Source organism: Centruroides sculpturatus, unplaced genomic scaffold (genome assembly GCF_000671375.1).
Source record: "Centruroides sculpturatus isolate CEXI.00-Female unplaced genomic scaffold, Cexi_2.0 scaffold22, whole genome shotgun sequence".
In the NCBI taxonomy this organism is placed as follows: domain Eukaryota; kingdom Metazoa; phylum Arthropoda; class Arachnida; order Scorpiones; family Buthidae; genus Centruroides; species Centruroides sculpturatus.
In genome coordinates, this window is record NW_019384323.1 from 903,588 (window position 1) to 919,941 (window position 16,354).

The 16,354-nt window shown below is 30.6% G+C and overlaps 1 protein-coding gene across 4 annotated transcripts in view; it reads left to right on the top strand.

Moving 5' to 3' along the window:
- LOC111626254 (guanine nucleotide-binding protein G(q) subunit alpha) overlaps positions 1–16,354 on the top strand; it is an 82,593-nt gene that overhangs the window by 50,947 nt on the left and 15,292 nt on the right. The window contains exon 6 of one of the 4 annotated variants that reach the window (XM_023369580.1): positions 5,189–5,293. The exons of 1 other annotated variant lie outside the window; for it this stretch is intronic. In XM_023369580.1, coding sequence (XP_023225348.1) covers positions 5,189–5,293 — 105 coding nt within the window. Of the gene's footprint in view, positions 1–5,188; positions 5,294–5,726; positions 5,922–16,354 lie in introns of all 4 variants that reach the window. 2 more of the 4 variants (XM_023369585.1, XM_023369572.1) reach the window with 2 other exon arrangements.

The following is a 16,354-nucleotide window of genomic DNA, read 5'->3' on the forward strand; positions in this document are numbered from 1 at the left end:
TAGAGGAGGAATAAGTTTAATAGAAAAAAGATTTGCAAAAGCAAATAATCCCTATATTCCTTAATTAAACTTATGACAAACTGAAACATTTGGTATAAAATTTTGGGTCTAATAATTATATTAATATCTATAATATCTATTGATGCAAATAATTTATATAGTTTTAATTGACCAAAAATGCTTTTGATCTACTACTATAGTTGTTGTTCAGTTTTGCATGGTTTTCTAATAAGTTTTTTTTTACCTGTAAATAATGTTAAATGGTTAACTGAAAAAGTTATTTATTTCTTTTTCAGTTAACCATCTAACATTATTTACAGGTAAAAAAGAACTCATATATATATATATATATATATAAATGAAAATGTATGTTTGTTTATTTTTCCTATTTATTATTATGGCAACATTGCTTCATTCAAAATTTCTTGTAGTTGTAGTGTCAAAAGTTCTGTGTAATGGGCACTTTATTCACATGTTGACTCTTACTATCAACTCAGTTTTCAGTATGCTTATGCCACAACTTTCAAAAGTTTCCTTTACTTAGATGTTTTTGCTAAGCTATATGTTTTCCAACCTGGTTTCATCAATTTTTTTAGGGATCACGTAAAAGCAATTATTCTCACATTTTTTAGAAGATTTATTTTTTTTAAAGAAGCCTTTTATCAAGTCTTTCAGATGTTAAGGTTAGCATCTTCGATCACGTGTGGGGCCATCACAACCTATCCAACACAGATCACTTTTCAAATATTAATAGTAGACCAGTATTAAGTATTAGTCGTTGACCATCCTCTCTCCCAGGAGGACTACTACTACTACTATTGGTTGAATTAACTTCAACCTCCATCTGCAACAGTTTCTTCTTCCTATCAGACCCACCAATATGGTGGCATTTGAATAGGAAAATTACATAATACGAGGTTACCAGCGAGCACAAAATATGATTTAAGTGGTTTTCAAGGGTGCCAAGTTTAAATATTTGGTCCATTTTTTGCGAAATTTGATTTGTTGGCAGATGATCATTTGATATTCGTTTTTAGTATTCGCATTAGAAACAAATTTAGTTAGAAACAGTTTGTTAGTATTGACATTAGAAAAAAATTTAAATCTCAAATTTTCTAAGATATCGTATTTTCAATTGATGTCTACTTGGCCAATGAAATTGTGCCATTTCATACCATCCAAGTATTGCAATAAACATGACAATGGTAGGCTGAAATAATTAAATTCTTTATATGGTTTTTGTTTTAATATTTGTTATATTATAGTATTTGATTTATATAAATACAAAGATTTCCTTACGTAAGGGTTTATCACATTGAGTGACCAATCTAATACATTTTCCAAATTCTTTATTTGTCTACTGTACACAATTTAAAGAATTTTTAAAATGAATGTGTTAGATTGGTTGCTTGATATGATAAACCCTTAGGTAAGATAAGCTTTGTAGTTATATAAATCAATTACTATAATATACCATATTTACTTGCATATAACACAAGGTTTTTATTCATTTTTCACTGCTTCAAAAACCTAGGTCGTCCTATACACACAAGCAAAGGATTTTTTGCATTTTTGTAATAATTTTTGTAAACTGTGTATTTTCATTTTTTACCATATGCTCACCCTCTGGTGTTTAAAAACAAAGATATTTTATCTGGGTCATTTCAATCGTTCTTATGTATTGTCAGTAGTAAAGGTGAATAGCAATCGGAAAAGCTTTTAAATTGAATTCCAACTTGAAATTCTAAAATCACACAGGAGCCCAATATAAGTTTTAATCCATTCCCATGTGAAAACAGATGATTATTTGGAAATCAGAATTCGGACAAACTCAAAATTATAATCCACAGAGAGTGGATTCGACTGATAAGAATTGGCAAAAAAGGTTCCCAATTGTCCAGTTTTATATGAACAAATTATGTTGATTATACAAGATTTTTCTTTAAAGTTTAAAATTAAAATGCCAGTAACTTTTGCATGACAGTGTATACATTTACGTGCATTTGATATTTTATTTGTGATTAAATGAAATAAAATTATAATTGTATTAATAAATCTAATTTTCTTTATTTTGATCTTTAAAGTTACACCTTATCCTATATGTGAGATCATCTTATATGCAAGTAAATATGGTAATATAATAGAAGGGTTAAAAGTACGAAATAATTTAATAATCTTAATGTTTGTACTTATTTTTTGCTTGGCAATGCTTAGCTTACCTGCTAGTTGATTATATTTTAAAGTAAATTCAGAAAATATTCATGACAGATATAATGATTTACCACTTCCCTAGAACATGTTATATTTCATATGATTTATTATCAAATTATTTAGTCTTAACTAAATTATATTTAAAAAGATCAAAATAATAAAAAACTTTTCCAACTTTTGATAAAGAAAATTAAGTAATGCATTATAGAAATTTTATCTAAAAGAAGGATTGATTTTAAAGAAAGTACAGTACATAAAGTATTAGCTTTTAATCAAGATGTATGGTTATGAGAATATATATATATATATTTTTTAACAATTTAAAATGTTAAGAATCAACTAATGATTTTGACAAATCACCATTTAAATTAATGAATAATAATTTCTTTGATCAAAATATTTCAAATTGTAAGAAAGCATTTAAATTTGAAAATACTTTCATACAAAATCAATGTAACAGATAAATATCTCAATTGTCTTGAGAAGTCTTCAAAATGGATGTGATAAGATAAAATAAATTGCTAAATGTGATGTAAGATTATTACATCTGTAAATGTTACATAAGAGAATTACATAAAAATTGTCAAAATGCCATATTTCAATTAAAATTTTGGTTGTTAGCTTCTCTTGGTCATGATACCAGCTTTTTTCACAATGTTAAAAAATAAACTGGAACTTTTTAACACCTTATGTATAACACCTTACTTGCATGTTTATTCTGAATTATAAACATTTTCAGCCACTTTTAAAAGGCCTCCTTCAAGTAAATATGCCCTTCCATTTATTATACATTCAAAAAACAGAGAAATGCTCTACAAAATTATGGATTTGATTTTTAAAATTTTAATGATTGACATGGATTAATTAAAAAACAAAAAAGACATTTTTTTTTTTGAATTATCCATGTTGGTTAACTTAGAATATAAATTTTAAAAATCAAATCCATAATACTTGTAGAATGTTTTTCTGTTTTTCAAATTTACAAGAAATAGAATAGCTTGTTTACTCGAAGAAGGCCTCTAAAGGTCACTCACACCGGTAACAGGTTCAAGGTACATTGTTGACTTCACCCAGTGTTGTTGGATGTAGATGTTGGTCTCTAAATGTTGCTGAAATAAGCAAGTAAGGTGGTTTTTTTTTTTTACAATTACAGATTGAAAGCTTACTGTACCAGTAATTAAATTAGTTTACTAATCACAATTTCTATATTAAAGTTTTTTAATTTAATTAATCCAGCCAATAATATCTTTGCAGTTTAGCATTTTCAAGAAATGGAGAAATTTTTAATAGTTACCATTAACATATAACTGTATCAGTCTGATTTAATCATTAATGTCAAACAAACTGCTGGAATATAAATCAGGTTATATCTAAAATTTGTTAAGTGACACTACTTTAAACAACCTTTCATAGTACTGTTGTTTGTCAAATTGCTCTTAGTAGTCCTGAATGGTATCTTCCAATTCCTCCTGATCTGCAAGCATTTCCCCAACTACATGGAGGATGTTGCAGGACTGCCCAATTTCGCTGTGCCAACACAGTTTGGTTTGATTTGACATGTGGAGTATAGTCCAGATTTAGCCCCCTTGGATTTAAATTTTTTCAGACCTTTAAAGAAATTTTTGGCGGGGAAACGCTTTGCAGATCGGGAGGAATTGGAAGATATCATTCAGAACTACTTAAAGCAACTTGACAAGCAACAGTGCCATGAGGGGATGTTTAATTAAAGTTTCATCATGCTGAGATAAATGTTTCAACGTTTATGGCAATACTTGCTATAAATGTTGAGAAATAAACAAAAGTATATAGTTTTTGTGGAATGTATTAAATATTTTCTTTAATTATAAATGTTAGTGTAATTTTGGCCTGTACCTTTAATATCAGACTCCCCTCATCCCCTCATATATATATAAATTTATTTTGCACTTTTTATTTCCTGAACATGACTTTAGTGTTTGAAAGGTAAAAACACTTTAATCAAGTTTATTTTAGCAATGACAGTTTTCTGGTAAAATATCTAACATTTATGGTTCTGATAATTTCAAGAAATTTTGTTTAAATATAAAAATACAGTAGAGCGTCATTTATCCGAATCAATTGGGGACTGGGGTTGTTCAGATAACTTATTTTTCGGCTAACCGATTATGTACAAAAAAATATACAGTATTAACCTATCCCATGTTGAAATTTTTCTCTGTTGCATGTCACTTAGTGTTGAATTTTTGTCAATGTTAAGCCTAATGTAAACTTTTTAAAATAATAATTGTGGCTATTGTATTGTTAAAAATTATTTCTTTATTTTTTACAAACAAAATAAATATATTGAAAAATATAAAAACAAAAAAATTATACTTTAGAAGTTAATATAGTATCAAAAACATTCGATTCAGCACGACACACAATCCTCAGAAAAACACCACAAAAAAGATATTGGAGTAGCCCAAGATATAGCCAAAGATTGCAGTGCCACAGCACTAGCGAAAATTTAAATTTGCTGACTGGAATGCTCTCGGATAACTGACGTTTCGGATAAATGACACTCTACTGTATATTTAATAATCTGTTTCCTTTTTAATGTTGTTTGCTTTATTTTTAAAAAATGTTTTTATTTAACATTGCAGTTAGAAAATTTATTATATTTTTTGAATATCTTATATATATATATATATATTCTTAAATTTAAATTTATATATAAAAACTTTACAAATTATTTTAATCATAGAGTGGGAAGAGTATTACCTGAATAATAACAAATTTTGATTTTTCTTAATATATAATTATTATTTTGTTTATTTATATAAGAACATTTTGTATCATTTGTGAAATTAGCAGAATTTTCAGTAAGTACTATAGCTTTATATAAAAACAAGTCTTTTATTTAAAAAACTTTCACTCATATTGCATTATTCCTCACAGAAAGTTCAGTGTCTGATATGAACAGACACATTTTAAATACATTTCATGGTGATTATTATAGGCCCAAAGTTTGACCATATTCATGCCCGTGATTTCATCAAAAAGATGTATTTGAGAGAGTTTCCTGATCCAAAAAGGATATATATTCACTTCACTTGTGCTACAGGTCAGTTTACACTCAACAAGAATTTGGAATGCTGTGTTGTCAAATTTATCTTGCAGTGCCAGCTTTATCTTCATTCTTGTTGCTGAAGCCTCTCCTTAATCTGGATCCTGGAATATTATCATGCTATTCTTTTTCTCGTCTTACTGAAAATCCTGTTTAAAAGGAAGAAAAAAATCTGGGTTAGGAAGCTGAAAAATTGGCATTTACTGACAGCTTATATTAAGGTTGTGGGAATCATTGCTTATAAGCATGTGTTCATATGAATCAAACATAAATACTAACTCTAAATTTGGATAAGGATAGACAACTATTTTATTTTTTATGAACAACTGTGGTTATTTCAGTTGTCAGTGTCTGCCATTCACTTCCAAACCTCCACAGACAATGATGTAAGAAGCTTTTTTGATTGAATCTTTCCACTCTGCTTCTTTAGGACCAAAGAAAGATGCCATTCATGCTAGGGAGTTCATCCTCAAAATGTTTGTGGACCTCAACCCAGACAGTGAAAAAATCATCTATTCACATTTCACATGTGCAACAGGTAGGAGCAATCTACCTGGCCTTGATCCATATTATGTGGAGGTTTGGCAGTTATAACTTGCTCCTATGCTAGCCTGTTGAATTGCATGTATGTTATTTGCACTTTAATTGCATGCTTAATTTTAATGTGCTTAACTTTAATGTCTATCACTTACTGTAAAATATCTTAATCTGCACAGTTTCTTTTATAATTAATTTATTTAAATTATAGATTATTAAACTGGAAATTTTTTAATAAAATAATTTATTTCTGCTTTTAAAAATTTTTAATGTTTCTTAAATAAATTTAATTGCTTAAACTGCACATATTTAATAGTTTTTTTTCACTTTTTTGCTTAATAAAACTTTTATGCATGGCATTGTAGTTATAATAACAAATTTACCAGTTTTAAATTATTTTTCCTGCACTATATTTAAAATCTTTATACTTGTTAGTTTTTGTTTTTTCTTGTATCTTTCTATTGGTCTTTTGTTATATGCTTATTTTTATTTCAGAATTTTATGTTTATTTCAGAGTACATTTTTTGCAATATATGAATTGCTTTAATACTGTCTTTTCAGAATGATTTTTATTTTTCATGTATTATTTTTTAATTAAAATATTATATACTTTAATAAAATGTTTGCTAGAATTACAATTTTCAGAATAATTTGAAATATCAATTGCACATTAAAGGTATAAAAAGTATAAATCTTGGATTGTAGTTGTACAGGGCATTTTATAATATTTTTCAGAGTTAGAAAAGTCACTGGAAGAGAAGTACCAAACTTACCTCAATGAAACCAGTACTAGATGGGACAGGAACTCACAGGTTTTTTAAGACTTACAAATGTTCAATATGTACACATGGGTGACATAGCATCCATTGATACAATAATCCAGTTGTTGCCACACACCACAGCTTTTTCACCATTGGCCCATTGATAGTGGAACCTTCTGTGATAATATGCTCTTTTAGCTCAGTGATATCACATGGCAATGGTGGGATTTATTGAACACTTTATCTTTTATCTAACCCTACAAAAAGAAATCACATGGTATGAGGTCTGGAAGCTGTGGACTCAAAGATTATTGGACTTTCACACTGTGTGATTTCTTTTTATGGGGTTACATAAAAGATAGTGTTTGTATCATCACTGCCATATGATATCAATAAGTCCATGGTGCATGTATTGAACATTTGTAAATGTTAAAAAATCTGTTTGAGTTCTTACCCCATCTAGAGTTAGTTTCATTGAGGTAAGTTCAATATTTCTCTTGCAATGACTTCTTGTAACTCCAAAAAAATATCATGAAATACCCTGTATAATTAATATGCTTATATTTTTTTAAGAGTACGGTAAAACCTTGCTAATTTGGAATTTGCAATAATTTAAAATTTTTTTGCTTTGTGTATTTTTTAAAATAATGAATTTGTTGATTCTAATGCAAGCTTTATTAAAAATAATGTATACTTTTTGGACCATACAATAAGCATTAGAATAAAAACTGTGCTAATTTGGACTTTCACTAATTTGGAGTAGGCTTTCCCCCAATTAGTCTGAATTAGTGAGGTTCTACTGTAAATATTTTGATTATTATTTTTAATAATTAAATAAACTTATGAATTTAATTTTAATATAAATGGTTTTTAAACATTGCATTTTAATTATCATATGTGTTTTCTTTACACTATGAATTTCTAATTATTAAATTCTGACTATATATTCAGGATTTAATTAGAAATTTATCATGATTAAAGTATTAAATGCTTAAAAATATTCTATAAATTAATTGATTTTCTAAGATATTGGTTCTACAGTTTTTTTTTGTGTTTACAACATACAACTTATCATCTTATAATAAAGTATGTTTTTGCTAAATTTTGAAATTATTAGAGAGGTTGAGGCGTACGTTTTAAACGTGTAAACGTGTACGTGTGACGTTCGGCGCCGCTTTCCCGTAAGCCTAAAAGTTTGACAATGGTGTTTGGATAGTCGGTGGAATCACGCTCGACATTTCAAACACCATCGTCAAACTTTTAGGCTTACGGGAAAGCGGCGCCGAACGTCACACGTACACGTTTACACGTTTAAAACGTGCGCCTCAACCTCTCTATTATATCAGTTTTTGCTATGTATATGTAATTTAGGAATTTTATGATTATCTAATTTATATCACTTCTACAAAATAAATTTCATACTGTTAAATTTTATGTACTTTGCTCTCACTTTTAAAATAATATATTTTAATTAGAGTAGATACACAGTGAGACCACTGTATCATTAGGTTCAGCAACTGCAGTTTCAGTTATCTGTGGTTCACAAGTGCAGTGTAGATGCCAATTGTAAACTTGTCAAAACTCTATTTGATTGAGAGATTCATGAGCTTTTGAATATGGGGTGTAATTTTATTTAGTTTTGCTTCATCTGTTGAATCAAATAGCGATTTTCTTCATTTGACCAAATTTAAAATATTTTTATTCAACTAAGTTTTTTTTAAATAAATTCTAAAAAGGATTCTAAGCATAAAAGAAGGCATGAAGTACTAACTATAAGTGAAAAAGTGAAAATTCTCAATATGGTTGAACAGGGCTGGATTAAAAGGTCCATACAACTTTGCACCAGGCCATGCTTTTTCTTAGACCAGCCCTGTGGTTGAAATAGAAAAACTCATTTGTGAGCAAACCTGCTGGTATTGTTTATCAAGCAAAGAATCCTTGTGCTCTTAAAAACAAAAATATATTCCCGTCTTCTGGCAGTACAATTCCAATGCATAGGATATGGCTATATTCATTGAATGGTTTTTTCAATGCTTCATTCCTGAAGTGAAGAAATATTTGGAGAAAGAGGATTACCATTTAAGATTTTACTGATAATAGATAATGTGCATATAATCATCCTTAGTTGCTCAGCATCAAATACAACTTCATTACTTTAACCACTTAGGGTGTCATTATATTTGTCAAATATACTGACACCCTACTCATATACTATAAGGTCTCTTTTTATGCGGTTTTGAAGTTGTGCGGTTTGTATTTCATCCAAAAATTTCTTGGACAAACAAACATATAGGTTTGTTTAAGAAGCCCGCGTATAGACAGTCTCCAAAAATCGTGGAACGCTCAAAGCTCACTCCATTTGTTCCACTGACATATAACATTTATGGATGTAAAGGACAGCTAGATCTACCTTAATCACTTTAGTTCCTAGCAATTTTTGGTATAAATGTAATTAAACATAAAAAAAGTACTTAAAACTGAAAAAAACAAAAGAAATGCATTAATTTTGAAGAAAAAGCTTCAAAGTTTAACTTCCTTTGTCTCGCCCTTCTGTGAAATTTAACACCGATGAGTCATTGTTTACACAGCTGAGTGACCTTGAGAACATCTGGTTTTGGATTTCCCGGGGCATTCTCAGACGTCGCGGGAGGACAAGGGTTTAAAGTAGGGTGAATACTAGCTGGCCGTATATTTTAAAATATTTTTTAAAAATTTGGAGACTTAAAAAACATTGCAAGAATTCAAAATAAAATTTCAAGGGCCTTAAGGACCGTGTTTTATGTAACACTATGTAACTTGCCCGAGATATCTCGGGCGTGGAACCCTTTAGTTAAAGGGTTAATTAATTAAATTAAATTAATTAACTCTTCACATCCAGATGTCAGTGATTTGTTTTTAGAGTGAGCTTTTGCAATTCGGGGGTTCCCCTTGTACATGATACTTACCATCGACAAGTCGGGCTATTACATCATTCTGAGTTTCGCATTGAAAGGTATAAACTGTAATTGTTTTGAAATTTAATTTTATTTTAGCGGTGTTTTGTTCATTTTTATAATAAGTAGTGAGTTTAAATTTTGCTGATTTCAAGTTGCAGTAATAAGCAGCCTATTTCTTTTAATTTCTGCAAACTTTTTTATGCAGTTTTAAGTTAATTTTAACTCGTTGTTTTGGTTTTATGCGATTTTAGAAAATTACGGAACATATCCTTACTTTTTCAAGACAAGTAAAGTCTTTTTTATGCAAATTTTTTATATGCGCTTTTCTGTAGAACGTATCCATCGCATAAAACGAGACCTTACAGTACTTAACAGATATACAATATGATTTGAGGAATGATTGAGGCCACTCCTGATGTTGAAATTATGGACTGTTAGAAATCATTCATTGTTGCTGATGTAATTGTCTTCATCAAAGGAACAATAAATGAATTAAAACCAAAAATGGTAACAGCATGCTGGAAGAATTTGTGGTGTGGTACTGTTAATGATTTCCAGGCCTTCCCTGGAGTTGACACAGAAGTAAGCGAGAGAATTCAAACAACAAGACAAATTGGTGGCAAGGAATTTGTTGACATGATACGGGAAGAAGTGATGGATCATACTGAAGGATATCATGAGGTATTGACAAACTAAGAGTTAGAAGACCTCATCAAATTGTCTACAGAGGAAGAAGATACTAAACCAGAACGAGCAATGTGTACACAGCATTAACATCAGTTGTATAATTAATTAATAAGAGAAGCTTTAGAACATCTTCATAATATGTTCCATGAAATGAAAAGGCAGAAATGATAACTGTTCTTCACAATGTTTTTTCATAAGACCAAAAAAGTATGTACTATTGACATTTTCCAGTTGTCAATGTTGTCTGCTCACATCATCCAGTCATTGACATCATGTATTCTTCCCTCTCCAGCTTCTTCATATATTGTCAGAAGTTGAAGAGTCTAACACAGTGATAACTATAGCTAATCCATCATCCCCATTGGTTCTTTATTGTAGTAATGAGATCATCCAATAGCAAGCAAAATATACAAATTTTTAAAATATATTTTTAATTAATAATCAGTTTTTTATTATTGGGGTCATTCCCTGTCAAGTGATCAAGGTCTCCAGCACAGTCCCCTCTGATTTCAATGAAATTTGGCACAAACATAGTAATGACTTTAAACTAAATCATGCAAAATATTAGCTTTATGTTACTTCGTCCTGAGATATAAGCCCAAATGTGAAGGTACCTCATGCCACCTCTTCATGTGCAGTTTTTAAATAGCCAACTTTGTTGTCCAATGATTCCTTGACTAAGAGCAATTACAGCATAAAACTTGGTAACATAAGACAGTTTCAAGTGGACAATTCAGATATGCTAATCTTCATTACAGTGCGAGTAAAATTCATCCTCATGAAACAGAAGTCATATTTCAATTGCCTGTGACTCTGGTAGAAACATTCTTTTATAGTCAAACTTTGGATTTTAAAACTGTATTGTAAAGTACTATGTGGATTTTTTTATACGACACAGAACTATGTGCCAGTAAGGCATTCAGGACTATCGCTGAACTTTACAACCGTTAACCTAATGGGTACTTTACACGGGTTTGCGGTTAGTATGCCAGGCCTGGCTTACGTGTGCTCTGGAAATAACTATGTAATAGGTCAGTAAGGAACTCAAATATTTAATGTTAACTCAATTATTCACTATGTACAAATCAGTAAGAATCAAAAACAATTTATTTAATGAAAAGAAACAATTCGAAAAACCCAACAAAAATAATGCAATTTACTTACTATAACTTATGAACTATTCCCCCTTGGAACTTGACAATATCAATCAATTAAACTAGGTACAACAAATCTTACAAAGCTATGATCCTATCCGTCACCTCAATACTAGGAACCTTTTTCCTTTATCCACTCTTCCTTTGAAACACTCCTATTGCTATCCTCAAGACTTGCTTTCGATCTCTCTCTGGAATTCACCTCACTCTATCCCTTGCTGGGGCTCACCTCGCGTGTCTTCTCTTGTCATACTCGTCTTATACTCTAAAGTGATGTCACAATTCTGTCTGAAATCACTCCCCTCATTTACATACATCTAACAATAAATTTGCTTGTCTTTTTCTGTGGAGCTTCATTTCCAACATTTTTTGCTAAATCCTTTTACATTATTCTTTTTTATTACATATTTGGGATGTTTATTTTATCAAGGTTTAGCGAGTTCTTTTTGTGCATGTGGGGTGTTCTCCCCTTCTTTCTGTGTAACTTCTTTCAAACTTCCGCCTGAGAGCACAAGTGTGCATTAGTTTCCCTACGGTGCTTCGTCTAGTTGGTGAGTTTGTTTTTTCCTTTGTCTCTTTTTGCATCTTTTTCGTTACTAAGGTGAGTGGTGAGGGAACCTTTGTCCTAACTAAACATGAACCCCAAACAAAAATAGAATAAAAAGCAAAATAAAAATTAAATAATAATATAGCTTGGACTCAGTTCCTTACAGTATAAGAAGATAATTATTTGTGTAAAATTTCAAGCTTATAGCTGTTATAATTTTTGAAATATGCCAACTGAAAAATGCAAAAAAGTTTTGAGACTCAATTTTTTCCAGAGGCACAGGAAATTGAAATATGGCTTCAGTTTCATGAGAATGAATTTTACTCAAGCTTTGGTGAAGATTTGTGAATAGAGTACATTTCATTAGAAGTTTTTGTTAACAAATGAATTGTTCACTTGAAACTCTTATGATACCAAGTTTTATGCTGTAATTACAGTAGAGCGTTGATTATCCGAAAGCCAATCATCTGAAACGTCAATCATCCGAAAGAATTCCAGTCGGCAAATTTAAATTTTCGCCAGTGCTTTGGGCTACTCAAATATTTTACGTTTTTGATACTAAATTAACTTCTGAAGTATAATTTTTTATTGTTTTTATATTTTTCAATATATTTATTTTGTTTGTACAAAATAAAAAAATAATTTTTAACGATACAATAGTCTTCATTAGGCTTAACATCGACAAAAATTCAACACGAAGCGACACGCAACGGAGAAAAATTTCAACATGGGATAAATCAATACATTTTTTCGTACATAATCGGTTATCCGAAACATTGATCTTCCGAACAACCCCAGTCCCCAATTGATTCGGATAATCAACGCTCTACTGTACTTTTAGTCAAGGAATCATTGGACAACAGTATTGGCTATTTAATCACTGCACATGAAGAGGTGGCATGAGGTATGGTACCTTCACATTTGAGCTAATATTTTGCATAGTTTAGTTTAAGGTCCTTAGCTATCTTTGTGCCAAATTTAATTGAAATATGAGGGGGTTGAGCTGGAAACCATGATCACTTTACATGGAATGACCCATAGGTTAAGTATAGGTATATGAAACAGTGCAAAATACATAATAATATGTAACAGTACCTATGGTTTTTATTTTACCTCAATCTATCACATTAAATGCATGCATGAATATGGGTTTCATAGATAGATTGCTACTAACCATGGCAGTCTTTGGAATGTGTCATCTGTTGATACATTGGTCCGTCCCATTGTACTGAATTCTGCCAATACAATTCTGAATTTCTTACCTTATAACTGAAGGTAATAAATGAAATCCTAACAATTAATTGGTTTAGAGAATGTTCACTGTGTTCACTAACCATTTATTTCTTTCTATATATTTGAATTTAAAAGTTTACAAATAAATTTATGGGTGCCTTTCAGATCCAGGTCCTAGGCAGTTGTAATTATCTAGTTTGCCTACATCTGATTCCAGCCTTGTTTTAGGAAAAAATTTGAACATACCTTGAATAAATTTAATAATATAGAAAAATCATTACATTAAAAAAATTGTTATTAAATCACCAACTGGCTTGATGAAATTGTCGTTTTGGCGTGGTGGTTGCTTTTATCCTTAGTCGCTGTGAGTGGAAGAAACGAACGAGACGAGATCGTAACAAAACTAAACTTTTATTGTTCTTCTCGCGTACTAGGTACAGCACATGTCTCGACGACGCGGCTAACAAAGGACAACTGGTTTTTCGACCGTCTTTGTGTAGTGAGTTCGAATTTATTCCAGGAAGTGGTGACTCATATGCCCGGGGGTAATTGCTTGTCTTTTACAACCGTTAAGGATACAGATGTGAAAGGCGGCGTTCGCCACAGAGTATCCCCCCAGTGAGGGACGAGTGATAGAATTGATGTCGGACGAGTCGCTTAACGTTACATTATGGTGACTAGTCTTTTAGGACAATGGACGTGACGGCCTGACCTAGTCGTGACGGTTTGATCTTCTTTAGAGGTAGTTTCTAGTTTTTTGTTGTTCGCTGTTGCTGATGACAGTGGTTTCTGCGATAGACTTGACTGGATGGGTTTGATAATGGATTCCTGGGGTGATTCGTCCTGTAAGATATACGCTGGTTTTACTCTGTCAATGGAGACGGTTGATTTGCGACCTTGGATGTCAATTACTAGTGTTTTGTCGTNTATTCCAGGAAGTGGTGACTCATATGCCCGGGGGTAATTGCTTGTCTTTTACAACCGTTAAGGATACAGATGTGAAAGGCGGCGTTCGCCACAAAATATTGCCAGACCTAGCAACAGTGCTCACACATTGTTCATCCATCACTATGCAACTATCCTGTTCCTATCAAGCATTGTTTCCATCTTGTGTAAAACCTTATTTCCAAATATGGAACAAATTATATCCAAAAATGATAGAAATATTTTTAAAAAGCCTACAGATTGTTATGAGTTTTAAAAATATATGTAAACTTATTACCAATTTAAATAATAGCAGTTACTATAATTACTGTATAATTTAAATCATTAAATATTCTATTTTAAAATAATTAATATGTCATTTTCTATTTATTTTTTAATGTTGAAGTTGTAAGTTTTGCATGATTTTTTTGGCCAATTTGGTTATTTGTTTTGAATAAACAAAGTTTTAGCATGTTTGTATAATTTTAACCCATATTTTAAAAATAGATTTTCTTCTTTCCTAATTTATATCTAAATTTTTTAAATTTTGGGGAAAATTTCTAAATTTGGCAACTTTTATTACAATCTCCTGCATACTTTTTTTTTAAATCAGTTGCTATTGGTTAAAAAGAAGTTTTACTTTCAGCTTTGAAGTTTATTGATTTACAATGAAAGTGTTTTTATTATTTTTTTTATAACATATATAAATAATAAGGCTTAGGGGAAAAATACCTCCAAATTCATCTCTAGAGAATAAAAAAATCCTATAAACTTCAAAAATGGCAACTTGCTACTAAGTTGGAGCCCTCCAGAAGCAACAATGACCATATGTCAGTAGTAGTAGTGGTTTGGGAAGCTTTGATCACAAAATTAATTTTTCAATGTATATTTTCAGATAAAAATTGAGTAGCACTGATCACAAAATGGGCAACTTTGATCACAAAATTAATTTGTCAAGTAAATTAAATTAAGATTACAAATAATTTGTCTAATGGAATTATTTCAGATTATAAATAAGAATTTGTCGTGTAACCAAAGTTTTATTATCAATACTGGTATTAATTTTTTGAAATTATGTTTTTAAATTAATTATTTTCTTGATTGATATTTATTATAAAAATTTGTGTTAATATTTGGGTAAATGAAATAATATAACACTGAAATTATTTTGAAAAGGTTTTTATTTTTACGTTACATTAATACAGTTTATTTGAGTGTTTTCACTTTTTCCTTCATTTTATCTAAAGCATGACACATTTCTGCAAGTAAGTGCAGAAAAACAAAAAAGAAAAAACAACAATCTTAGCAGTTTGCCATACTTGATAGGTCACATCAACTTCTAGAATGAAGAAGGAAATAAAGATAGTAACAACTTAGAGACAAGTTAAAAAGGACATTAAGACTATTTTATATACTGATGAAATATTGCATAATTATCAGGACTAGAACTGTTGCCAACATTTAAATCATAGAACTGCCAGAACATGTCAAAGTTGCTGCATATCTCATTTACATCATTATATCAATAGGTATCAATGACTGATTGCATCTTCTCTCCAGATCCTTCTCACATTGTATTTTATCAGTCATCTTAAATAAATATAATTGGGTTCTACTATATTGCATTTATCTGAGTCCCAATTATCCAAGGCAAGCTTATCCATTAAATATAATTTAATATTCTTTTTCTTATAATTCATAAAAGCTTTGCAGTGAATGTAAATACTTTAGTACAGGTAGCCCTCGGTTTATGCCGGTTCAATTTACGCTGATTCACAATAATGCCGCTTCACAATTCACGATTTTGCTGTGTAATACCCCGATTTTCCCTATGCCAGACTGATTTTCGTTTCAGTGTTGACGTATTTACCGAGCCGCGACATTGTACATTCGTTAAAACAAAGATTTTTATTGAATATATTTATTTTTTCTGTTTAATATTATTGGGTATGTATACATTTTCATTAAATTAATATTAAAATACTAAATGTTTAGGTACCCACGAGTCAAGTTATCAAACTTAATAGTCCAATAAATGGCGTCCGAATCCATAGCGCCATTGAATTTATCCCGTATCAGTTCGTTCGGGAAAACACCTTACGACGCAGTAGCACTTCCGGCAATCACAAACTATTGTTAGTGAGACAAATCTACTTCTCGTTGGCCAGACGATATCTATCTCTCCTTAATTTTTCCGCTCAAACTGACCTTACATATGTGCTATGGCGGCCGGTGGTCGACCGGTGTCTCCGCTCGTCCGTAGCTCTACGTCGGGTTAA